The sequence below is a fragment of the Lutra lutra genome, chromosome 4, assembly GCF_902655055.1.
Source record: "Lutra lutra chromosome 4, mLutLut1.2, whole genome shotgun sequence".
NCBI lineage: Eukaryota > Metazoa > Chordata > Mammalia > Carnivora > Mustelidae > Lutra > Lutra lutra.
Window position 1 is genome coordinate 49609980 of NC_062281.1, and position 27895 is coordinate 49637874.

General features: G+C 35.7%; 1 protein-coding gene across 2 annotated transcripts in view; it reads right to left on the bottom strand.

Moving 5' to 3' along the window:
• Positions 1-324: 324 nt before the first annotated feature.
• Positions 325-27895, bottom strand: part of CPNE3 (copine 3) — a 50042-nt gene continuing 22471 nt past the window's right edge. For both annotated transcript variants that reach the window (XM_047726781.1, XM_047726780.1), the window contains 11 exons: positions 25924-26007; positions 23778-23867; positions 19333-19431; positions 16898-16984; positions 15441-15500; positions 14823-14956; positions 9153-9207; positions 9022-9073; positions 6551-6684; positions 5197-5433; positions 325-3424 (listed from right to left, as the gene is read on the bottom strand). In XM_047726781.1, coding sequence (XP_047582737.1) covers positions 3314-3424; positions 5197-5433; positions 6551-6684; positions 9022-9073; positions 9153-9207; positions 14823-14956; positions 15441-15500; positions 16898-16984; positions 19333-19431; positions 23778-23867; positions 25924-26007 — 1143 coding nt within the window. In that variant the 3' untranslated portion in view covers positions 325-3313. The remainder of the gene's footprint in view (positions 3425-5196; positions 5434-6550; positions 6685-9021; positions 9074-9152; positions 9208-14822; positions 14957-15440; positions 15501-16897; positions 16985-19332; positions 19432-23777; positions 23868-25923; positions 26008-27895) is intronic.

The window sequence follows — 27895 nt, forward strand, 5'->3', positions numbered from 1 at the left end:
CCTGGGATCAAGTCCCACAATGGGCACCTTGCTTAGTGGGGAGACTGCTTCTCCCTCTGCCTAATGCTCACCTGCTTGTGCTCTCTCTCTCTGAAAAATAAATAAATAAAATCTTTTAAAAAAGTAAAAAAGAAATGTATCTTGAATGCATTATCTTTTAAATGAATAAATCCCATAAAATAATTTTTTTAAAAACCCCAAATGTTCAATTCAATAAAAGAGAATACAGGCCACCTAAAATACTATATTCACTTTATTTCTAATTTTTCTACTGGTTTTGATAACATTTAGAGAAAGAATAAATGAAAACAAGGCACTACTGTATCACATCAAGAAATAATTTTATCCAACGAGAATTCATATGGAAGATATATTTAACATCAACTCACATATTAGTAACTTATACACTTATTATTAAGTATGACATCATTAAAGCACAAAATAGTCTCTTGCAATCCCAACCAGACTTCTGGCCTCCCTTATGTGTCACTCCCATGACTACCAACCACACACATAAAGAGACTAGGGAAAATTTATTGAAGATGGTTTTCCTGGAAATTCGTAAAATGAGAAAGATAAAGTATGTCAAATAAAGCATAAATAGCAATGGGGCCCAGAATTTACCCTGGAAAGGCTGCCTAAGGCACTACCAAAAAAACAGTTGTAAATCCCTGATCTGACTTTGAAATGTTATGATCTTAAAAATTTCAGTTTGAAGCACAAGATGACATGACCTAATTAATTAGTATTAATTGGTATGTTATTTTCTCAGTAAAGGCATATTTGAAAAATATTATGTCTGTCCAGACACTGTTACCCCAATATGTGTTTGTAATACAGGTGTTTATATAAGGTGTGAAAATCAACTTGGTTATTCTTTTAATGCATTTTAAGAACTAATGACACTTGAACGAATGGTGGCACTATAGGGAAAAGGACTATTTTTACATAAAACAATACTAAATCAGCATGTGATGAGGTGAATTGGTGAGATTATAAGAATTTTACAAAATGGTAATTTAGAAACTTTAAATGATTTCATTCAGAACTGCAAAAAAGGAATTATTCTCATTTGCTGGAATCACAGTTCTTATGAATAATAACATCTACTAATGAACCTGATCAAGAATGAGTAAAAAAAAATTTAAAAATTGGAATGAAAAATAAAATTAAAATTGGAATGATTCTGGTTAAGACCAGAATACAAAATTATGAAGACCAAATCAATTTGACAGTGGTGACAGAAGTATTTGGCTGTTATTTGGCTCATGAAAACAACGAATGCTCCTGACCAGTGGTTTCAGAGTGACTCGGCTATACCCAGGAGCTGGTTAAGGAGACTGAGAAGGAGGCCCCGAGAGTAGGGCTCTGGATCTGCTCTGGACCTAGAGAAGCTCTACTTCTCTGTTTTACCATACAGTAAGAGTGTGTGTGTGTGTGTGTGTGTGTGTGTGTGTGTGTATTTTAAGGCTTCAATTTGTTAAGAAAAAAATCCTGAAAACCACAGCAATATATACATGCTATTCCCCAGCACACAAAGAGAATTGAAATCAGGACATATGAGACAAAAAGGCTCTAAAATTCTGGAAGAATGATCAGTTTTCTTCTGACTTAACTAATGTTAAAGTGACTTGTCAACTGAGATATGCCACAGGGTACAGACTACTCATTAGGTACCTTCAGCTAATAGCACATATGCAGAGGCAAGCTAGCTACGTGGGAAAGGAGGAACTGCTCACAGGAGCTAGACAATCACAACAACAAGCAGGTCTCCTCTTTGGCCTGACCTTGGCAACAAGCGGTTTCTGAGAAGCCAAAGTTCTTCATGGTTGAGAGCTCATCTCCTTTAGACATTTCAGAGACCAAGCTATACGAGCTGTGGTATAAGTTTTCAATAAGACTGAAAGGCATGTCAGCAAGGCACTGGTGCATCCACTTACAGACAGAGGATAAACACATAACTTTTAACATTAAATTGTTAGAGATGATTGGCCAACCTACGAATATGCATAGTACTTGGCACATAGGTCCTTTAATAAAATGTTACTGAATCTATTCTGAAAATGTCATGTTTGCTAAGTAATATGTTCTAAAGGGTAAAAATCAGGAAAAAAATTCTGCTCTAAAAAGAAAAAAAAAGGATGTAAAGTCCACTCTATCCTAATGTAGCAGTGGGGAATTTTTTTTTTTTTTAAGTTATAACAGGTTTTTAGGCTTAATACATACATTTTGGACTTGGGAAATAACATAATTAAAAAGCAAAAATTGATTTTGATTAATATATGACCACTATCATGAGTTTAAAAATCAGATTAAAAATGTTACTAATAAAAGGGAGAAAATGTTTAAATGAATCTGCACAAATGTAAAAATCAATGTGTGAAAGCTTAGCAAGTCTTTTTTAAATAAATATTTCATTAGGAAATGGAATTCTGAATTTCCCATTATATATTTGGTCCTCATAGCTTTCCTGGATAAAGCAGTCCTAACCATTTTAATAAACTCCAATTAAAATACTCTAATAATGCTGAATCTAGGCTAACCTATCATCTACACAGATATAAAATTCTGAATGTCACATACAGTAAGTGAAAAGGTCAAATCTGACTATGTTTACAGTATTCTACAATGAAAATAAAAAAATCCAGGAAGGCAAATAAAAATGGCTTACTTACATGAGGTTCTTTTTATTTGTTGATTGTACATTTTAAGAATTGGATATATACCTTCCCTTCTCATCCAGTATTTTTTAAGAAGTCCTAAGTGAATGCATACTGTTTTATAAACTGCATTGTCAAAACTGCAGCAAAATTCAGGCAAAGTGAATGTAGTTTTATCCCATGGAAAAGCACTGAATACAGTTACAGGAACTAATTCAGTATCATCTAATTTAAGAAGTTCTTGTCACCAGGTCTGGTTATGTTCGTTTGTGAAACATACATTGCCTAGAACAAAGTACACCAACCTGCAAATCACAACCCAGCAATTTTCATTCTTTCTATTGACAAACATTCAGAAACTGTATTTTCACCATATGAAAGTAAACAACCACAACCACCAAATCAACTTTTCTCACACGAGTTTCTAATCCCAACAGTGTCACTGCAAGTCACTAGCAATCACCGCATTATTGAGCAAAGATTAACTTAGCACTTCCCTCCAAAAAAAAAAAAGTATAAAAAGAATGCTTTTTACATCATAAATGCTGGCGATGAAAAGCATGTAAAATAACAGATTCATGATTCGGGGTGGGAGAGGAATCCATTGCTCCACACAGCACAAAAGAATTCTGCTCAGGCGGCCATAGCTCTTTTCATTTCTTAGCTGGGTTCTTGGGAGGAAGGAGTTTATATGTGTTGAAGTAGCCCACCACCTGCTGGGGGATCTCTGCCAAGACACACTGAGCGAGCGCTTCTTTCGGAGCCTTATGAAAAAACAAAATCAGAGTTGACTTTATTAGTAACCAAATTTTTACTGGCATTTTGATAACAGACTAGGAATACCTCACCTGTCAGTAAAAAGTAGTAATTCCCAATTCCTAGGCTTATATCCTGTCTTAGGAAAAGCCTGTGAAACACAGAATGAGCTAAGTAACCAATGTTACTTAGGAGTGCTATATTACCCAGTAATATTTATCAAGTCCTTTTTTGGTGCCAGCATTTTGGCATTTGATAATTACTTTTTTCTTTAACTTTTAAAGGTGGGTTTTTTATTCACTTGGTATTAATTTTTTTAACTTTTTATTTTGAAATAATGACAGATTCATAGGAAGTTGCAAAAACAATATTCACCCAGTTTCTTTCAAAGGTAGTATCTTTCATAACTATAGCAGAATATCAAAAGCAAAAACACTGACAATGGTACAGTTCACAGGCCTTATTCAGATTTTATCAGCTTTATTTTACATGCACTTATTTTCACATGTGGATGTAATATTCTATATAATTTTATCACCTGGAGAGATCTGTATAACCATCACCACAATCAAGATACAGAACTGTTTCATCATGACAAGGATCCCTAACATTAACACTTTTAATCACCTTCCCCCACACTCATACACTGGCTCCTGGGAACGTAAAAAAGCATAACCATTCTGGAAAAGTTCAACATTTTCTTTAATAATTAAACAGGCAATAATCATACCCAGAAACTGCACTTCTGGGTATAATAGAGAAATAAAAATTTATGCCCACACAAAAACCTGTATATGAATGTTTATAGCAGCTTTGCATATAACAGAAACTGAAAACAATTAAAGATGTCCTTCAATGGATGAATGGTTAATACCTACACTGTGGAATATTCCTCAGCAATAAAAAGGAACATATGCAGAAACAACCCTGCAGAAAATCATGCTGCGTGGGGAAAAAAAAAAAAAAAAGCCAATCCTAACATTTCTATAACATTTTTGAAATGACAAAATTATGGAAGTGGAGAACAGATTAGTGGTTGCCAGGGGTTACAGGGGGGTGGAGGTGCACGAGAAGTGGGTGTGGCTATAAAAGGGCAACTTGAGGAGTCTTGAGAGGATGGACCTTCATTGTTTATCAATGTGTATACCCTGGTCGTAGATTCTGTGCTGTAGTTTTACAAGATGTTACCACTGGAGTGAACTGGGTAAAACAAAGTCCTGAGAGATTTTCGTCAGATTAACTTCCAGTCTGGCAAATTCATCATATACTTGTATAGAGTTTTTCTGTTGTTACATACATAGGTAAAGATAAAATACATTTTAAAATATTCACAGCGGGGCGCCTGGGTGGCTCAGTGGGTTAAAGCCTCTGCCTTTGGCTCGGGTCATGATCCCAGGGTGCTGGGATCGAATCCCACATCGGGCTCTCTGCTCCTCGGGAAGCCTGCTTCCTCCCGTCTCTCTCTCTCTGCCTGCCTCTCTGCCTACCTGTGATCTCTGTCTGTTAAATAAATAAATAAAATCTTTAAAAAATAAATAAATAAATAAAAAATAAAACATTCACAGCAACACCACTTATAACAAATCATCATACAGACGGCAAGAGGCATGCAAGTATACAACTTGAAGCAAAACTGCAAAATCTAATCAGGGCTCTTCAAACCAAAACTCCATACATCCTCTAACCCCAGACACCTACTTCACTACATGGTGATGGACTGGTGAATGTCTGTGTTCAAACTCCTTACTGTGCATGAAGAATAAGGAGGAGTGGTACTCACGTTCTGGAATTGTCTGAAAGGCACAAACTGGACGATATCTCGGATGGCTACCTCGCCTGATGGGGAGCGGAGACTCCCACCATCACCATCCAGAAACTCCATGGCACTGAAGTCAGCACCTCCTACTCCCACAATGATGATGGACATAGGCAGCTTGGCGGCATTAACTATAGCTTGTCTGGTCTCATCAAGGTCTGTTATCACACCATCAGTAATGATCAAGAGCACATAATATTGCTGCCAAGAAAGAAAATTATATCCACTGAGCGGGTCGAGCTCCCAAACAATAAAAGCAATCGTTAAAAACGTCTCCAGTGTGATGAGTCATTCAAGTCTCTTTCTTGCTCATTTCCCTTGCCAGTCTCTACCCAGGATACCAGCTACAGAAAATATTCTAACATTCTCTAATGACAAGGAAATGTATTCATACAAAAATTACAGGTTTATTAAAAATGAAACAGACCACAAAGTAGGGTTAGCATAAATATAAAGAAGTAAGACATCGAAATGTCAAAGATTAAACTTTTAGTGAGCATAGGAGTAAATACGTTAACATAAGTATTAAATATGTTAAAGTACTGATCAAGGGAATAAGTGGTAACTCTATTTCTAAAAGGTCAAGTATGGAAGGAAGTAGAATTGTTTATCAAACTAAAGTGCATTTAAAAAAAAAACGAATAGGTCGGGGGGGCGGAATCTTTCTTTCAATTCTCTCATTTCTGAAAACATTTTTAGAGGTTGGTAAAATATTACATAAAATTGTAACTCCACCTTTTGGGTCATTTAAATCTAGAATGGAAACAAGTTTTATAATAAAGCCAACACATGCTGGGTGTTTACTCTGCCCCAGGCACTGTGCACTTTATAAGAATTATCTTAGTTCTCATTTCAGCAGTCATATGAGGTAGTTATCTCTACCCTACTTTTGGATATAAAAAGTTATGAAGCTAAGAGAGATTTGGTATCAAGGTCCAACAGATAATGGTTATCTAATCCAAACCCTTTGAGTACAGTTAGTGATTTTTCATCAGCAACTGAAATTGTAAATTTTCTCAATTTGATAATTTGTTAAGTCTACCTTTGAAAAGGCAGATTTTAATCATTTCTTTTTAGTAAAACCTATTTACAAAAATTAATTCAAATGGCAGAGAAAAGATTCACGAGTATAAGGGTTATTTTTTTGTCTTGTACTTAGTGATCACTAATATAACAACAGTTGTTACTCCCGAACCAAGGATAGCCATATGTTATTACTTTATTCTTTGTATATCAATGGGCCAAATAAATGGAAAAATGGCACCAGAAGCAACTACCAATCCAAATTCTCCTTGTCCCCTGGTACTATAGCACTTACAGAAGCTGTCTGTTGTTGGGTGGCTGCAGCAGCAAACCTGGCCACATGGTTTATGATTGGAGAAAAATTAGTTGGTCCATAGAGTTTTATCTGAGGAAGGCAGGCCCGATATGCCTCTACAATGCCCTGGATTCCTAGGCAAAAAAAAAGCAGAATTAAAAATTCTCAAACACAATTTAATTGTTCATTGTTTACCATACTGGCTAATTTAATTAAATATATATATGTCTGTATATATATATGTATGTGTATGTGTATGTGTGTGTGTGTGTGTATACACATCTATTACTTTAGTTAAAAACTCTATATTCAAAAGTTCCTCTTAAACCATGTGTTATAAAACTTCATAGCCATGTTCCATTGCAAACACCTATAAACATTACCGTCCTCCAATAAAAGACATTTATTTTCATCTCAGCCAAATTATTCATTAATCTACAGTGGGATTGTTATATTGCATAATTTCTGTATTTTAGGAAAAAGACTTTAATGGGAAAAGAATCATGAAAAAGTTGCTGCATCTCACAACTGACAACAAGAGGTAAGAAAAACGTATTGAATAAATAGAAAAACTTTTGCACATGTGGCCAAAGATTCTACAAAGTCGGATGGTTATAAACCTAACTGTTAATTGTAGTCAAGAGTTAGTAGTCAATAACTTAAATGTTAAGCATGGTACGGGAAATTGTATAGTCATAAAAATTCATTTCCAGGTTATGTATTACATTTTGCTGCAGAAATACCAATGTGTTTGTTTGTTTATGCTGTACTGCCTGGGCCTGCTGGGATGCTGTATAGTGAAGATTGGGCAGGGCCATTCAACTAGCTTTAACCAAGCATGTAAATGGACATGACATTCATGTCTAAGTAGACGTTTTAAGAGCCACTGCCTGTTTTCACCAGCGATCTGGCTCTTTCCCTCTGCAAAGGGAGTAACACATCCCAGATACAGTCCTGAGTCCCAGAGTAAGAAGAAACTTAGAGCAGACTAGCTATATGTAAAGGGATATATAAATAAATAAATAAACTAGTTTATTTATATATAAATATATATATAATATAAATATATAAATATATATAAATATAAATATATATAATATATATATAATATAAATATATTTATATATATATATATAAATAAACTATTTGGGAGCGGACTCTTTCTCTCAATTCCTCGTTTCTGATAAACATTTTTAGAGGTTGGTAAAATATTACATACATAAAATTGTAACTCTATCTTTTGGGTCATTTAAATCTAGAATGGAAATAAGTTTTATAATAAAGCTAACACATGCTTTATAAAATAAACTATTGCTATTATAAATAGAAATAGAAATAGAAACCATTGCTATTATAAATCACTGAGGGTGAGATTGTTTATTACAACAGCACAACTTAGTGGAAGCTAAGTGGCATTCCTGGTAAAAGCATTGCTAGTAAGCTTTAATGCAACATACGCGCCTGTGGAATCCAGCCCTTATGTCAGAGTGTCCAGGATGCAGGTAAGATACTAGAAATCCTCAAGAACTTCCCCCATACTTGTCGAGATCATCAAGGAAATCTGCCTAAAAAGATTTTTAATGCAGGGGCACTTGGGTGGCTCAGTGGGTTAAGCCTCTGCCTTCGGCTCAGGTCATGATCCCGGGGTCCTGGGATCGAGCCCCGCATCAGGCTCTTTGCTCAGCAGGGAGCCTGCTTCCCCTCTCTCTCTGCCTGCCTCTCTGCCTACTTGTGATCTCTGTCTGTCAAATAAATAAAATCTTTTAAAAAATAAAAAATAAACGTTACAGGAAAAAAAAGATTTTTAATGCAAACCAAAACAAGTCTGTTGCTTAAAAGATCCCCAACAGAGCAGAGATCAAGAAGGAAAAGAAGTAGATACTTGACTTAAAACTTTCACAAGACCAACTCTCTTAACATTTAAGAGTTCTAATTCACTCCTCTAAGTCACTTTGAACTTAGGAAGAAGTCAGTCCAGTACTAACAAAAATAGTATTAACATACGCCAGCAGGAGGATCTTACCACAATGATACATACTGCAGAAAATTTGGGTACCCAGAGCAATAATACTCTTTCATTTTTATCATCTCAGCTTGCTTTTCAATCTGAAGATATATAAACTATTAATTAAATTTCTTCACAAATATCAATTGCCTTCAGTTACTGCACTAAAATTAAGTTATGCCAAAATCCTTCCTTGCATTAAAGGAACATTTTGTTGGAATAATTTGTATTAGGGTTTGTTTGTTTGTTTGTTTTTAAGATTTTATTTATTTGTCAGGGAGAGAGAGAAAGAGTCACAAAAAGAAAACTAGGTAGGGAATTTAAGTAAATCACAAGTAACAAACTAGTAACAAGTTTGAAGAAAAAAGACAAGGAACAAGACAATTAACAAAAAGACAAGTAAGAAAAAAACAAGTAACACACTAGTAAGGTATTCAGTATAAAATCTTCCTGTTTTTTAGCTTACCGTTGCAATAAGGATTGGATGGATTAAAGTTCATTGGAAATTCATGTGAAACCTGCCAAAAGAGGAAAGGACTGATGAAGCCTGTTTTGCTTTTGTGGGAGGCAAATACTTAAAATAAGATTTCCTCTTACCTGCCACTGAGGAGGTATCTGAGCTCCAAAACCAAAAGCTGGAAACATTTTATCACTAAAAAGAAAATGTGTAAAAAACTGAAAGATCATTTTTTTTCAAAATAGAAAATTTTATCTTTACTCTTAATAAAACCTATAGTTTGTGGGGTTTTTTTTTTAATTCAAAAATCTTAGGAAAATAAAAAGATTAAACCCATAGTAACCACCAGAGAGAACCAATGTTAACATCTGGCAACAATCATTCTAACTATTTTTCTGTGCACTGAGGGAGAAAAATGCTTCTCTCTATATATTTATAAAAATGGAGTTTGTATTCATTTTATAATATGCCATTTTCTACTTAAATACTATATATTATTTTGCTGAATAAATATGTAGATAAATCCATAAAGCTTTGAAAACCACAAGTTCATTGGCTTATAGCAAATGCATTTGGCAGCAAAACCTGACCTCAACTGACATGAGGTTATTTATAGCTTTTATTCATGCCACTGATTATGAATATTCATACATCTGGCCACAGAAACATGGTGCAAATGCCACATATAAAATTCTCACATTTTTTGTGCAAAATGTATGAATATTTGGTCCCAATTGTTTAGGGAGAAGGGATTATGCACCTGAATATATAACATCATGTGAATGGCTGCCATGTATTCCACCACTTTATGGATATTCTCCCCCAACTAATAAAGATCCAATGTTTTGCTATCACAAAACATTGTAATGAACATACTAATCTTTCTGCTAGGATATAAATGTATATTATCATATATATATATATATATATATATATATATATCTCAGAAAAATTAGTATGCTCATTATGTTCATTATGGTATGTTCATTCATTAAAATATATATGTATATATATTCTAATTTACTCATCGGAGAGAGAGAGAGCACATAAGCAGGGGGACAAGCAGGCTGAGGGAGAAGCATGTTCCCTGCTGAGCAAGGATCCCAATGTGGGACTGAATCCCAGGACCCTAGGATCATAACCTGAGCCAAAGGCAGATGCCTGACTGACTGAACCAACCAGGCGTCCCAAAAGGATATATTTTTTTAAGATTTTATTTATTTATGTGTCACAGAGAGAAAGCACAAGCAGGGGGAGCAGCAGGCAGAGGGAGAAGCAGGATCCCTGCTGAGCAAGGATCCTGATGTGACTTGATCTCAGGATCCTGGGATCATGACCCGAGCCGAAGGCAGACACTTCACCGACTGAGCCACCCAGGCATCCCAGCTAGGATACTCCTTTTAAATTAGTTTTTAATGGTTCTTTTTGTATTGAGGATAGAACCTGAGTCAGACACATCAGGAATATTTTTCCCAGTTTGTAGTTTGCCTTTAACTTTGTTTAAAATATACTTCCTTTTATAGTTTTCAATATTAATGAATGTGAACAAATAAAAATTCTTTCATGATTTCTGCCTCTGCTACCTTGCTTAGCCTTCCTCACTGCAAAATTATAAACAATTCACACATATTTATTCCTAGAATGTCCAAGGTTTGATTTTGATATTAAACTTCTAATTCACCCAGAAAGTCTTTTGGGGTAGGATATGAAACAGAAACTGCCACTCTCTATCTGTATCCCTTCTCTCCCTTCTTAATAATGGAACACCTGAGCTAGAGACCACACTAGCTCTGCTGCAGCTTCTCTGGGCTGCATGTGGCCAGGTGGTGGATAGATTCTAGTTAAGAAAATATGAGTAGAAGTGGTTATCAGTTACTTCTGAATCAGGATGCCCCTAGCAGGGAAGTCACCTGTACTCCTTCCCAGTTGCCCATCTCCTCCTCCCACTGACTAGACAAGATTAGAAGCACAGCAGCTGCCTTGGACCCAGGGGTAGAATCTAGGACTTGACAATGGTAGAACTGCCCTATCAATCCTATACTATCTCTAGACTTCCAACATTAAAGGGAAAATAACTTCTGTTTGGGTAAATGCACTTTGTTTTGGGGGTGTCCACTCTAGCAGTTTGTCTATACCAAATAGTATCCTAACAGGGGCACCTGGCTAGCTCAGTTGGTAGAACATGTGACTCTTGATCTCCAAGTTGTGAGCTGGAGCCCCATGCTGGGTGTAGAGATTACTTAAACATAAAATCTTAAAAAAGAAAAAAAAAAAAAAAGGTACCTTAACATATACCAGTATGAGTTCGGGATCTAAATTCACTTCTTGTCTAGTTTAGCAGCTGTGACAACTCCTTTCCCCTAAAACGTCATCTCTATCACATACTAAGTTCACATACACACTAGGGTCTATTTCAAGACTTCTTGCTTTGTTCCACTGGTCATGTACTAGTTCTGTAATATTAATAATATAGCTTTAACATGAGGGTTTCTTTAAAGATCTTATTTATTTGTCAGACTGAGAGAGAGAGAGCACAAGCAGGGAGAACAGTAGACAGAGGGAGAAGCAGGCTCCCCTCTGAGCAAGGAGCCCAATTCGGGATACAATCCCAGGACCTTGGGATCATGACCTGAGCCGAAGGCAGGCGCTTAACCGACTGAGCCACCCAGGTGCCCCTAAAATGAGTTTAAATATCTGCTAAAACAAACTCCCCTCATTTTTTTTTTCCTAAAAAATTTCTTGGCTATTGTGATTCATTTTTCCCTCTAGGAAGTTTTAAAAATCATTTTAGCATGGTTCGACTGCAATTTTGATTAGAACTGATTAATTCTGGGAGAAATTTTATCTCTTACATCATTATGACGTCTGCTATCTAGAATCACAGTGTATCTCTCCATTTAAACAATTTCCTTCTTTGTCCTTAGTACAACTTTGTAGTTTTCCCTCACTAAAGATACTAGAACTCGCACTGAATTCATTCTTATTTTTTATTGCATTATGAATTGTGATCTTGTATCTGCTATAATCTCTTGAATTGGCTAGTGAGAAATTGCTGGTTTTTAAATTTTATGTTGTATCTGACTACCTTTCTGAACTCTCTCTACTTTCTAATTTTTTTTTTACTTGATTATTTTAGGTTTAAATTCATTCCTTATAGGTTTGCTAGAATTTATGTATGAAATTGTCTTGGCCTCGTGCCCTTGTGAGGAGTGGCTCTGTGACCAGCTATCCCATTCCTTCCATGATTCCAGGTCTACTCAGGCTCTTTAAATCAACTTTGGTAATTTAAAGCTTTTCTCCCCCTCCCCCATCCCCGCAAAATCCTTTAATCCAGATTTTCCAATGTAATAACAAAGTTTTATATAGTATTAACTTCTAGTTTTTAATGGTTTTTTTCTTGAATTTATGCTTATACTCTCTGTCTCATTACTAATATCCTATGCACGTCTTCTCTTTCTTGGGGGTCAGCGTTGGCAGATTTGCCTGAGTTTTGCTGAACTTGCAAAGAATCATCTCTTCATTTAATTTATTCATTTAGTGAGGTTTTTTGTTTTTTTTTTTTTAAACTTTCCAAGTCTTTACTTTCAGTGTTTAGAAGAAATACATCACAGTACATAATAAACAGTTTGGAAAGCATGTCTCTGGAGCAGACAGCCCAGGCTCAATTCTATCTCTGCCAGTTACCAGTTGAGTGACCTTGGACAAGTTAACCTCTTATGCCTCAGTTTTCTCATCTGTACACTGTAGATGATAATGGATGATAATAGTACCTATGTCACAGCAAAGTATGAGGATTAGGTGAGTTATCATGTAGAAACAGTATTATATTGTGCCTGACATGTCATAGCTAATTTATAGATAGAATCTGCTATTATTGTTATATCTTTATTTTTTTCTCCTATTCTTTAATTTTATTTTATTGAAAACCTAGTTCATTTATATTCAATTTTTCTTGTTTAAAAATAAAAGCATGTAAAGCCAGAAATTGTCCTCTATAAAGACAGGACCACACTGTATGTTAACTACCTAAAATTTAAATTTTAAAAAAAAGGGGGGATGCTCCTGGGTGGCTCAGTCATTAAGCGTCTGCCTTCAGCTCAGGTCATGATCCCAGGTTCCTGGGATCGAGCCCCACATCGGGCTCCCTGCTCGGTGGGAAGCCTGCTTCTCTCTCTCCCATTCCCCCTGCCTGTATTCCCTCTCTGGCTGTTTCTCTCTGTCAAGTAAATAAATAAAGTCTTTGAAAAAAATACTAAAAAAAAGTATAGTCTTCTTGGTGCCCCTATTTCTAAGATAGTCTGCTATTATACTTCAGTTTCTTCTTTGTTTTTGTTTTTAAAGATTTTATTTATTTGAGAGAGAGAAAATGAGAGAGAGCGAGCATGAAAGGGGGAAGGTCAGAGGGAGAAGCAGAGCCCCTGCTGAGCAGGGAGTCCTCAGGACTCGATGCCCGGACTCCAGGATCATAACCTGGTGGGAAGGCAGTCGCTTAACCAACTGAACCACCCAGGTGCCCTCAGTTTCCTCTTTGATCTAAGAACTTGTTAAGATTTTTTTATTTCCATACGGTAAATTTTATTTTAGTTATCCTTTTGTTAACTTCTAGGTGGCAGTCTGATAAAGTAACTCTGTGAACTTTTTATTTTTTATATCACCACCACTATAATTATGTTACTTTAAAATTTTTATTGTACTTCTAACTACTTTCAGTTGAAATACTTCAATACTCTTATCAAACATGTCCATGGTTATATTTTCATTTTGGATTATGTAACGAAGTTTTCTATAAAATAGTTTTTTTGTTATATTTAATGACTTTTGTCTTAAATCCTACCTGGCTGGTAAAAGAATTGTCACCTTTGCTTTAGATTTGTTCATTTGCCTGAAATTCACCTCTTTAAATATCATAGCAGATTAATGAAAAGCTCCATCAATATATGTAAGGGCTTTAATCATAAAATAATAGGCAAAGGTAAGTGAAAATTTATACAGTGTCCTAAGAGATCCAGAACAAAAAATTATTAAGGTGGACTTTCTTTTCTATTGTTTGGTAAACCTTCAAGAGGGCCTATTTAATCTATTCAAAAATCTATACATTGAGAATCTATTCAAATTTTTAGAGCAATCAGGTCAAGTTTTCTTTTGGCACTTGTTCAAAGTTGCCATTAAGAGAATAATTTGAGGGGCCCTTGGGTGGCTTAGTTAGTTAAGCATCCGACTCTTGGTTTTGGTTCAGGTCATGATCTCAGGGTCATGAGATCCAGTCCCAAGGGGTGCTCTGCACTCAGCAGGGCATCTGCTTAGGATTCTCTCCCTCTCCTTCTGCCTCTTTCCCCCACTGGCATGCTGTCTCTCTCTCAGATAAATAAAACCAAAAAAAAGAAAAAGGAAAATAATTTGACAGTGACTGCCAAGAAATAGACATGTTAATAAACAGTGTCTATAAATGTTTACAAAATATGTCAATCTGGACTTCAGTTACACAGATGACTTATCCTTAATAAATAAACCCCAAGGAAACAGTTGACTCCAGTCAGCTGTTAAATAAACAAGCTATATATAATACATTATAACTGATCACAGCTAGAGAGAAGAGGTCAAAAGTAAACCCTAAGACTGTCACAAAGAGAAAACTAGAAAAGAGAACACAGAAGATTTTAGGGAGAAAGTTACTCCCACCACACCCCCTTTTCTACCCCCAGTCAACCCCAGCAGCCCTATCACCACCAATTATATCAAAGTACTAGCAGATGAAACAGAAACTGCCCTTTCTGGAGAGCTATGAAAACAAGTATTTTAGTCATACTCACGTATCATAATCTTGAATGACCAGTCCCACAGACCAGATAGCAGTCAAATACTCATTAACACCATTTGGGCTAATGTAATGAAGGGAGTCAGGAGACCTTGGGTCACCATTAGAGCCAGTGAAGTCCACTCCCACCTGCCAAATAACAATCACAGCCCTTACTAAGGAGAAGCCATATGTTCAGTGTCCTGGAGACAGACAGACATTCGTCCCAGAGCCTGCTGCTGCCATCTCCTAACAAATGCCTGGGCCTACCAGTATTTCCACAGACAATTAAACAGTTAAAGCTTCAGCCTGAAACAACCTGCTGCTATTCATATTTTTTCTAGATGACTCAAATCCATGAATTTTTATACCCAGTAGTTTAGACATAGGGTTTATTTTGTAGGTTGTTTAACTAACGCTTTCTGTAATTTAAATTACTCCATCAGAAGGAACAGATCTTATCAACAAAGTTGAAGGCTTCCTGATGAACTTAGACAACCTGTCTGAGGAGACCATACTAAACGGCGTGGGTAAATTCCAAAGTCGGTTTTACAAGAAAATAAAGAACAGTGCGAAACTGTAGGGAAAAAGTAACATTTTTTCAGCCTACTTTGAGAAAGTCAGTGTTACTTACAGTAAAATTCAGTTGACATCCTCCCATGATATAGTCAAGGAATGTGCACTCCACTGTAATCTAAAAACAAAGAGCAAACTCTCAAAATCAAAAATCTCTTACTGGGGTTCCTGGGTGGCTGAATTAATCGAGCATCCAATGCTTGGTTTTGGCTCAGGTCATGATATCTGCGTCATGGGATCTAGCCCCACAACAGGCTCTGCACTCAGCGAAGAGTCTGCTTGGGATTCTCTTTTCCTTTCCTTCTGTCCCACAACCCCCCATAAAAATAAATAAAAAATCTTTAATTAAAAAAATCTCTTACTATACAAGAGATACAAAGAGCTCTCTGGCATATATTTTTAACAGTTTAGACACTGAACAGAACCATGATATAAGCAGGTGGAAACCACACTGGTATTTGAGTTTAAGTATCCCCGTCCCTACTTGTCATAAATCTGTAAGATCTTACTTTGAGATAATTAAAGCAATGTTAAGATTAGATTTTTTTTGTTTTAAGATTTATTTATTTTAGAGAAAGAGATAGAGAGCATGAGCAGGGGGAGGGGCAGGGGGTATTAGGGACAGACATAGAGAAGCAGACTCCCTGCTGAGACGAGAACCCAAGTTGGGGCTCAATCTCACAACCCCGATATCATGACCTGAGCTAAAATCAAGAGTCCAACACAGAACCAAATGAACCTCCCAGATGCATCTAAGATTAGAATATTAATGGCCAAAGATGAAATACACTCACTTCAAGTTTTAAGAAACTAGTAATGAGTCTAATATGTTGAGAGCTTGATAATAATCAAGATTTAAAAAAAAAAAAACAAAAAACAAAACCAAAAAATCCATTTGTTTGTTGCAAGAAAGCTCGTGAATTTTTCGCTCTATTTATAATATCTCAACTTGAAATTATGACCAGGATAGATGCACTGGGTTAGATCATCTCTACTAATACCCTGGGAAAATACCATGATGTTTCACATTTCCTAAAAATAAGAAAAAAAGGGGTGCCTGGGTGGCTCAGTGGGTTAAAGCCTCTGCCTGCGGCTCGGGTCATGATCTCAGGGTCCTGGGATCGAGCCCCGCATCAGGCTCTCTGCTCAGCAGGGAGCCTGCTTCCCTTCCTCTCTCTCTCTGCCTACTTGTGATCTCTGTCAAATAAATAAAATCTTTAAAAAAAAAAAAAAAAAGGAAAAAAAAAAACTTCAATATTCTTTGTCTTTTGCCAAAAAGTTATCAAACCTTAGAAACAAAGTTACTTGGAAAGATTTCTATACTAATTCCTACTCTCTTCTTTTCCCTAAGGGTGTCCAGATGATCATATGATTTTCAATTGCCCAAAATTCAATTCACATTTCCTAAGATAAGGAAAAATTGTAATATTCTTTGTCTGGTTTAATATACACCATATTGAAAAAAGAACTTGAAATGTGATATCATTATACTATAAATGGTAAACATCAACTAACCTCACACTGTTTCACACTGATGACACCTGAATTCTTGTAGCTTTTCTTCTTTTGCCTCTTTTTTTCATTTATGCATTCAAATTCCACCTGTAGGAAGAAAAGACAAACTATTAGTTCTTACTAGTGATATAAAAAAATGCCAACGTTGGGGCGCCTGCGTGGCTCAGTCAGTTAAGGGTCTGCCTTCGGCTCAGGTCATGATCCCAGGGTTCTGGGATGGAGCCTGCTTCTCCCTCTGCCCCTCCCCCTGTTCATGCTTGCATGTGTGTGCCCACACATGCGCTCTCTGTCTCTCTGAAATAAATAAATAAAATGAATGTTTTTTAAAATGCCAACGTGAATTTAAATGAATGGCTTTTTTTCGCTTGGAATCGAACCATCCCCTGATATAGGTCTGCTGCAAAATATAATTTTGAAATAATTACATAATAAAATATGTGAAATATTTTTAACTGAAATTTGTAAAAGGCATTCCTAAGATTGTATACCTTTTAAAATGGTTCCTAAGGGAAAAAATAAATAAATACATATAAATAAAATGGTTCCTTAGTATAAATTTTGCCTCTAATAGATGATTTCCTTGCAAATGCTTCAAGTAACATTCTTTATTTTTTATAATAAGGGAAATAAAATACTACTTTGACCCATTATTTTCAAAAAAGAAGAAAAATATGCTGCTTAGAAAAAGAAGGGAAAAAACCTACCATCAGAAAACAGAAATATATGGAGCCTAACTATATGGTAAAATATGCAAAGATCATCTTTTTCCCCTGGGGATACTTTCAGAGATAGATTTAATATCTTACATCTTCTTTCCAGTGTAGCTCCTTTCCCCAAACAGAAGGATCTTCTTTTCCACCTTCTAGCCACCTATCCATCCATAAGGCTTGGCTCAAGCTGCCCTCCTCTATAACATCAACTCATATTCCAGTTTTCTATCTCCATTCATCTCTGTAAACTTCTACGACTATATAAAATTTAGTTACATACTTTGTGTTATTCTTAATTGTTTCATTTCATTAATTTTGTTTCATACCCAGGATATAATCACCACCAAATTATACCTTCAAATTTTCTCTATCTTGATCAACTCAATGAACACTTGATGAGTCACCTTTTCTGATGAATAGAAAGTAACTTATATACTTTAGACAGAGTCATTGCTAATTTTCTTTTTTTTTTTTTTAAAGATTTTATTTATTTATTTGACGAGAGAGAGATATCACAAGTAGGCAGAGTGTCAGGGGGAAGCAGGCTCCCTGCTGAGCAGAGAGCCCGATGCGGGGCTCGATCCCAGAACCCTGAGATCATGACCTGAGCCGAAGACAGCGGCTTAATCCACTGAGCCACCCAGGCACCCCCATTGCTAATTTTCTAGGAATCAAATATTAAAAGGTACAGTAGATACAACAATAAAAAACAAAATTATGTTAAATAAATTCTTTCATAGTTCAGGATCCTGCCAGACTTCTCAGTCATCATGATTATTAACTATTGAATATTTGAGATGTGGGAAAGCCTTAAAGAGAATTCTCATTGGTAAAAGACTGTGTTACTTCATTTCATTTATTCCCACTTTGACAGAATGTCTACCAAGTGGCAGGTACTATTCTAGGCACTGAAAACACAGATGATAAGATATGGCTCTGCCTCTGAAAAACAAGAGCAGATAAACGTTGTCATTACAGCAATATTAAAAGCTGCATTCTGTCGTGGAGAAGGGAAGGATCAAGATAGCTAGATTTAGAAAAACTTTACATGACCCATAAAGTATTATAGAGTTAGTTGTTCACTATCTTCTAAAAGTAGGTCATTTACTGATTCTGCAAGATAGCGACAAAGTGAAATTACTAAAACAACAATCCAGACCACTCCTCTTTAGTTCTTATTTAGGTAGCTTGTTTTATTTGAACTGTTCAGACTTTTAGCATTTTTCATTAGTTCTGCTTTTTAAAAAAAATATTTGAATAGGTATTTACAGGGGCACCTGGGTGGCTCAGTGGGTTAAACCTCTGCCTTCGGCTCAGGTCATGATCTCAGGGTCCTGGGATCAAGCCCTGCATCGGGCTCTCTGCTCAGCAGGGAACCTGTTTCCCCCTCTCTCTCTGCCTGCCTCTTTGCCTACTTCTGATCTCTGCCTGTCAAATAAATAAAATCTTTAAAAATAAATAAATAAAACTAGGGATTTTCAATCAAACCAAATATATCGTCTGAAGCTAAAGGAAACCAAACCTCTAACTATAAATATAAACTTAGACTCCCAAGTATGGATCTTGGATCATCCAATTACTACACAAATACAATCCACAGATTTCAGAACATTTTAGAACACAGCAAAAACATGGCAAACAGTTTGCCATACCAGGGGAAAAAATGAAATAATAAATACATGGCCAAACAGTAAAGTGCATTCAAGTAACAAAGATGCAACTTACAGGTGAATTTCTGGAGGCTTCTTTCAGTTTTGTCATGGTGGTTTGAAATGTTCCAATGAGATCATGTGACCCATCATTATCATAATCATAACACTCTACCTAGAATTAAGTATAATAAAAATGTATAAAAATCAACCTCATTTTGTTTAAAAGGATTGCCTGCAATAAATGGGACTTACCAAGAAGTGTCCTATTGATGTAAAAAAGTGAAAATGTTTAATAGGAGAAGTAGGAACTAACTTCCTGGAGGAAGTTAGTGAACCACTTTCAAACCCCAGCTATTCTTGTGACGGGGATCTAGGATAGATCATAGGCAGATGAAAAATACAGATACTGTCTAAATTCCACATTAAACAGTTTCCAGTTCACCTATCATGCCCTTTATAAGAGATGATAAAATCAAAATGGAATTACACCTTCTTTCTCATCCACTTCTTCACTTCGTTATCACTACACAGTGACTAAAAGCCGTCAACTGCAGGAGGAAAGAAAGTCAGTATCCTAGACAACTAAAACTTGTATAATTAAATCCTAGATGATTTAGAAATATGGCAAATATATTTCATTAGCTGCAATCTGGTGAGGCTAGGGCTGTATTCAGAATTAGACATGATGAAGTCAGATTCGCATCCTTCTGAAAATCACAACTCTTAGAATGAAAAAGAAAATTCAAGGAAAAGAGTACGTTAACCACTGAGGAAGTATCTGGACTGGGTCATTTTAACTCTTATTTCCATGTAAAACAGGGTGAATTCTATTCCTATCTATGGCTCTCACCAAATGCATGTTCTTTCTTAAAGCAGACGGAAGAGAACTGAGAGTACCTGATGTGCATGCAGCTTTGTGCCAAGTTGACAGCATAGCCAGAGGGTAAATATTCACAAGAATACCTGATTACTCATTGCAATGAGAATATTAAGATGGTGTGAACTGCTAGCAAACAGAGGTGTTTATCCAATTTTTTAGAGTGCTTTGTAAATTCAGAACAGATTATCTCATTTCCTCATTTATTATGTGCACTGCACACATTATCTACACAGGCTTGTGAAGTAGGCAGAGGAATTAAATAGTGTTAGAAGATGATATGTTTTATTTGGTAACCAACATAGGTAATATAAAGCTGTGCTAAGGACACTTTTGAATTTTTCTAGAGATTTAAAATAAAAGCCTGTAACTGAGAATACTTGCCAAGACAGTATCCTTTACAAAGTTATATTAATTACCAAGTTAAAATGCTTAGGATTTATGTGTTCATCCAGAAAAGTGAATTATTTTCTTCTCAGTTCTATGAGAAGTGAACTGTCTGCCTATTATAACAGGAAGTGTTTCCTTCCTTACTAATATTTTGATTATTATTCCAGGGAGACTATAATCAATCAATAAAGACAAGGTCTAGAATTGCAATTTTGATTAACTGTAAAGGATTTTTATTTGTTGTAAACAGTTTGGTCTCTTAGCGATTATGGGAATTTGATTCTTGCCTTACACATATCAGATATGTAATTTTTAAACCGAAGTCCCTTTTTCTGACTCTTTATTTAAACTGTGAGGGGAAAAGAAAATGAATGATCTTACTAATTTTTTTCCAGAGAAAGTAAAATTAAGATAAAAACAAAAGCAATCTTAGTATTATCACGATTTTACTTTTTAATAGATTTTTTTTAATATATGGAAAGTAGAACTTGATTTTTTTTTCCTAAGTAAGCTCTATACCCAATGTGGGGCTTGAACTCACCACTCTGGGATCAAGAGTAGCATGCTCTACTGACTGAGCCAGCCAGGTGCCCCAGAACTTTGCATTTTATATTTGCGTTCAGAAAACTCCAACTTCTATCTAGGTTAAGATCAAGCTTTGATAAGGCCAATTTTATTTATTTTTTTTTCAATTTTATTTTATTTTTTTTTTTAAAGATTTTATTTATTTATTTGACAGAGAGAGATCACAAGTAGACAAAGAGGCAGGCGGAGAGGGAGAGAGGGAAGCAGGCTCCCTGCTGAGCAAAGAGCCCGATGCGGGACTCGATCCCAGGACCCCGAGATCATGACCTGAGCCGAAGGCAGTGGGTTAACCCACTGAGCCACCCAGGCACCCTTATTTTTAAAGAAAGTATATGAACACCTAAAACTCTTCATATGCCTGAGACTTCAGGGAATGTAAGAAGATTTGTAAGTTGGAATTTCTGAGAGCTCACTATAATAACTACATAGGAAAATTATATAGAAAAACTATACAGAAAACTATATAGGAAAAATTCACTGTTTCCCCACTGAAGGCAAATATTTGGTGCTAAAGAAAGATGTGACATTTATAATGCAGGCCTATGTTCAGATATAATTTCAGATAAATGATGTAATGATTTGCATCTTTTAATTTCTCTTCTCAAAAATTCAAAAACTAGGGGCGCCTGGGTGGCTCAGTTGGTTAAGCAACTGCCTTCGGCTCGGATCATGATCCTGGAGTCCCGGGATCGAGTCCCGCATCGGGCTCCCAGCTCCACGGGGAGTCTGCTTCTCCCTCTGACCTTCTCCTCGCTCATGCTCTCTCTCACTGTCTCACTCACTCTCAAATAAATAAATAAAATGTTTAAAAAAAAAATTCAAAAACTAGTACTACTGGCTGTTTCAAATACTGATACAGTTATCAGCAGTGCTCGTGACATTGAAATACATGCATATATACATATGCACCTATGTATATATGTAAGAGAATGCACGCACCACAAAATACTACATTCACTAAGGCATTCCCATTTTAGGCAGGGGGGCAGCATGCAGGATTATGTCTTTTATTCACTTGATCTCATGAGAATAATAATACATGCTGGAGTGATAACACTGGCACATTCACACAGCAGCAAAGAAACTATGGATGATTCTGACTCTATCCTCTGCTCTAAAACCCTTTACCACACCTCTAAACGATTTCCAAACACCAAGAGACTCACAGATGGATGATTTTGTAATATTGCAAAGAAATACAGCACTAAAGAATGTAAAGACAGTCATGAGGTGGGAAACCAAATTGTGTATAGTTAACACAAACTGAGAAAGTTTTAAGAACACAAGACATTCATCAGAGAAAACTCAGAAAATCAGTTTACTTACTATAATAAAATAGCCCTGTAAGCATGCCACTGTGTGAAAAAAAAGTTTAAAAAACATTGTTTCATTGTTAACATTTTATTGCAAGCAACCAGTTATGGTTTAGGCATTTCTTTTCCCCAGCCTTTCCCTGTTTCTCAGGTCTAATAAAGTTTTAGCATATTATTTTTAATGTGAAAAGCAAAAGTTGTAGAGATAGTATAATTATAGAAAGTAATTTTTAAAACTACTGTTCTACTATTTATTTTGTACCTAAATTTTCACCGTTATTTGAAATAACAAATAAATTCTACTTATATTGATTTTTAAAGTTCTCTGCCAAGTTCTCTGAGGACAAATTTTTTTGGATCTAAGGAATTAAGTCATTTTAATGTAACAGCATCTGTGCTTTATATAATGGTTTAGAAAACTTTCACTTTCATTAATTTAATCCTTCCCTTTTTTGTAATATAGACATTATTTTCTCTATTGTGTAAGTGAAGAAGTTAGATGACCTGCCCAAGATCCCTTATCTGGTTGAAGGCCTAAGTCAAGACTTGGACTATAGCCTGAGACGAAATCTTACGCTCTGTGTCATCACTTTTCCCGTTTTTACCATATTCATTACCAAAGGAAAAAAAACTAAAACAAAAACAACAAACTCCACTTTGGTTTGCTGACAACTAAACACAAGAAGAGGCTTCTATCTGGACTCTTAGGAGACTCCAGGATAATGTGTCTTAAATGTGTCTTAAAAATAATAAATATTTTTATTATGTGTCTTAAAAATAATAAATATTTTCTAATAAATGTCTATAAATTAAGACATTAAAAAATTCTTAGATGCCTGATACTTCCTGGTCCCACTCTGCTTTCCTAATACTTTATAGTAAAGCCATCTAGAAGTTTTCAATGAATATCTTGCTCTGAAAATAAGCGATGGAAAATGCCACCACTATTCTCCTCTGCTGCTAATGGCAGAGGGAAGCTCTGGGTTTTTAGTCAAAGTAACATCTGCTTCTATTTGCAAGGGACATGCCAAAGGCAAAGAAGGCAGTTAAAGTTTCCTATTTGCAGAAAAAAGGAATCTTATTAAAAGGAGGAAAGATTTAAATTGGACATTTTATTTTTTTTAAATGAAGAGTAAAATGAAAATCACAATTTTTGATTAAGCATTAGGCCAACAGATCAATCAAATGTATCTACCCTTCAATTTACTTATCAGAGACATTTCTATTTTAATATTCCTAAATACAAATAAAATATAATCCTTACAGGTATCTATTAGATCACTTACTTCTATTAAATACTATCTAATCAACTAGTGTGTGTGTATACATAACATATATATAACTTTAAATTACCTTGATCGTTTTGTCCATATCTCCATAGCACAGGGAGTTAAGAGAGATTTTAAAAGGCCTCCAAACAGGATTCAAGTTATTTTTAATAACCTATAAAATGAAGATACAAAGACTAGTTAGAAAAACATTCATTTCTTGCTACACTCTCACTAATCATCCTCCACCTTTTCACCCAGTCAATTTTTTCAATGAAAAACTATCTAGGACAATATTATACAAGTGTTAGAAGAAAAACGTGATAGATACGGTCTGAGAAAAGAAGAGAAACTACTTGGAAAATATATTTCACCCATTACAAGGTACACTTAGAAACTACAGATTGTTGATTTTGTGGAAAACCAGGGTTTTCATTGCAGGACACAGAAGATTCAAATTTGGAATAAGCAAGGATGAGAAAGAACCTTGCTGGGTTGGGCTTGAATTGAAGAAATAGTCTAAATTCATGATTTAAAATTTTTGTAAATATACATACATAATAAACATATGCACAAATACACGTTTCCCAGCTATGTCCTTTGAAAAGGCATAAGTCAAATGACATCTCAGTAGCAATGAGTACATCTAAGACTACTCTGTTAGAGGAATAGGGTTCCAAGAGAAAGGGCTCATTCCAGACCTGGGAGAGAGTGAGCATAATATGACCTGAGAATATAGTTTAATGCAAAGTAAGAGAATGCAGGGCACCTGGCTGGCTCAGTCAGAGGAGCATAAGACTCTTGATCTCAGGGTGGTGAATTCAAGCCCCAGATTTGGTGTAGAGATTACTTTAAAAAATAAATAATTAAATAAGTAAATAAACAAATAAATAAAAGAATGCTTAAAGACTAATGGGGTTATGTTAAAGGGACCCAAAAGCCTTTCAATATCACTCTCCCTGGTCAAATTTGGATTAATCAGAACAGCTAAAATGACAGTAATGAATTATAATATAATGAATATACCGTGTTATAACAGTCATGAGTCTACAATGATACCAAAAATAAAAAAGGAAGTGAGAGGAGAGATGAAAGAGGTGTATCTGCTACTATATGTAAAGGGATGAAAATTTTAGAAAAAAATCACTATTTTATAACCCCTAATATAAAAATTGACTTACGTATGGATCATCAGTAGATGGATGATATGCAAAAGAACAGTTTAATCATGCATTCTCAAAGTGTCACACCACAGATCACTTATTAATAACAAAGGGGAAAAAATGGGACTTTATCATGGCAAGATCTGGTGATCATTAGCTTAATCAAGTAGACAAGATTGGCAACATCATTACTGGACAGCTTGAGACCATGAGTCCTCTGATGATACAGAGCAAGGTATACATACATAATGTTCTGGATGGATTTGTTTGATTTGGATATAACTGTAAGGAAACAGTAGACTTAGAATGTTGGACACACTGGTCTTCATTATTCAGGAGATTCAAGGGCATTAAGACCTAAGACAGATAGGGAGAAGAATCTTATATATTGGGAACATAAGAACCCAATGCAAAATGTGAAATGCAAAATGTGAACCTTTAATCAATCCTAGACAAAAATATGTGGAGGTATATATATATACCCCTCCATATGTGTGTGTGTGTGTGTGTGTGTGTATCTCAATCAACTGCAGAAATTCAAAGTTATATGATACACTGATGTTATAAATTTTAAATTTTGAGTCCTAAATTTCCAGGTGTGATTGTCTAGGAGAATGCCCTTCTTCTCAATAAAAGCCTGCTGTGGTAATAAGGTGATGTCTGTAGCCTGCATTAAAATGGTTCTGCAAACGGGAAGTATATGTGTGCATGTCTGTGTATATGTATATGTGTGTCTGTGTGTGAAAGTGAGTGAGTGAATGAGAAAGAACACACATGCAGATATGACCAGGTGGCAAATCAAAGTGAAGGATACACAGGTATACATTTTAGTGCTTTTTACAGGGTCTTAAATTTTTCAAGATAAAAATTTTACTGACAGTTCAGCATGGTAGTACCTCCACATGAAAAGAAAAAAAAAAAAAGAAATGAGTATGTTGATCTTGTATCTCTGGCTCTATATGTCTGAACTCAGATTGATATTTTTACAAATACATAATTTTTAAAAATTTAGATTACTACAATTCCAATGGAAACCTCAACTCTACTTTTTCAAATTCAGATATTCACCTCTGTTCGATGAACCATGAGCCAGTTTCCATCAGATGTCTGCTTGTGGAATTCCAGGTATGGATCTGACTTTCCAAATAGATCCTACATTTTAAAAAAGTCAATTATTCTCCTCTGAAACCATGTGAAACCACACTTTATACATATTACATGTTAGCAGTACCTGAAGTCTAACTCCATAGTACAGATATATACAGTACAGTACAGTAATAAATACAAATCCCAGTCTTCCTCACAAACTTACCAACCTGCAGATGCCTACAAGGAGAACTACTAAGGCATTTGTGATAAACGCTCATAATCCTGTGTCTCACACCATAACTTCTCAAAAAAACATGAGAACATGGTTTTAAAATATGGTGAACAGGGCGCCTGGGTGGCTCAGTGGGTTAAGCCGCTGCCTTCGGCTCAGGTCATGATCTCAGGGTCCTGGGATCGAGTCCCGCATCGGGCTCTCTGCTCAGCAGGGAGCCTGCTTCCCTCTTTCTCTCTGCCTGCCTCTCTTTCTACTTGTGATCTCTCTCTGTCAAATAAATAAGAATAAAATCTTTAAAAAAAAAATATGGTGAACAATAAGACCCATAATCAGTAAGATATGTTTGGGGCTTGTTTTTATTAGTAAGAGTATTCAATTAGTTTCATTAGTAAGAGTATTCAATCACATAGCACTGAATAGTTTTACATAAATGACATCCCAAACATTAGCCATACTGACACCATGAGGGACAGCAATTATCAGCAATAAAATGGATTCACAGGGGTTAAGTGACTTTGGCAAGATCATACATCTAGTAAATTCATGGATCTGAGTCTTGACTTTATATCTTATTCTTCTATTTCCAATACTCTTCCACCAATTCCACACATTTCTTTACACACAGAAGGGAGTAGAGGTAAATATGTGAAGTGCATAATGGAATTATTCCAACGGTACAAAGTACATCTTCTTTTTCCTCTGTAATTCACCACAGAACCCCTGTATAATGCTGAAGCACAGTGAGTGCTCAAAAATACCCTTATCACTAGCCTCAATACAAACACACACATACACACACACACAAATACACATACAAACACATACACAGAGATAAAATTCTGGAAGATTGACCAAATCACTTTCAGAGGTCAAACTCAAGTGAAATTATAAATTATTTTGTTTTCTCATTTTTGTTTGCCTTTATTTTGACATTGTCATACTCTTTAGAATATACAACTTATTATTTGTTAAAATGAAAGGACACCTGTTAATTCCACAGTAATATATGCAGCTATGCCCTGAATTGAAAATTTCTTGAGTCCTAAATTAAACTCAATATTAAATTAAGAACTAAGATAATATTATTTCCTTCCTCAGCAGTTCAATGTCAAGCAAGTAATATATATGGTACAGTCAAAAATATAAACACGGGGCTGGGTGGGGGGACAGGAAGGACCTGGGAGGCTCAGTTGGTTAAGTGTCTGACTCATGATCTCAGGGTCTTGGGACTGAGCCCCATGTTGGGTTCCCTACTAAGCGGGAAGTCTGCTTCTCCTTCTCCCTGTGTCCTTCGCCCTTCTCATGCTCTCTCTCAAAAATAAATAAATAAAATATTTAAAAATATATATAAACCGGGGGGGGACTGGTTGGCTTAGTCAGAAGAAGATGTGACTTTTGTTCTTGCATCATGAGTCTGAGTCCCATTTGGGTGTGGAAGATTACTTAAGTAAGGAAACTTTTAAAATATAGATATAAATATAGATACACACACACACACACACACACACACACACAAACAAAGGTTATCCAGAACTCTAAAAAAATATTAAGATTTTACTTATTTATTTGAGAGGGAGAGACAGCTCAGGAGAGGGAGAAGCCAACTCCCCACTGAGCAGAGAGCCCAACTCAGGGCTTGATCCCAGGACCCTGAGATTATGACCTGAGCCGAAGGCAGACACTTAACTGACAGAGCCATCCAAGCACCCCAGAACT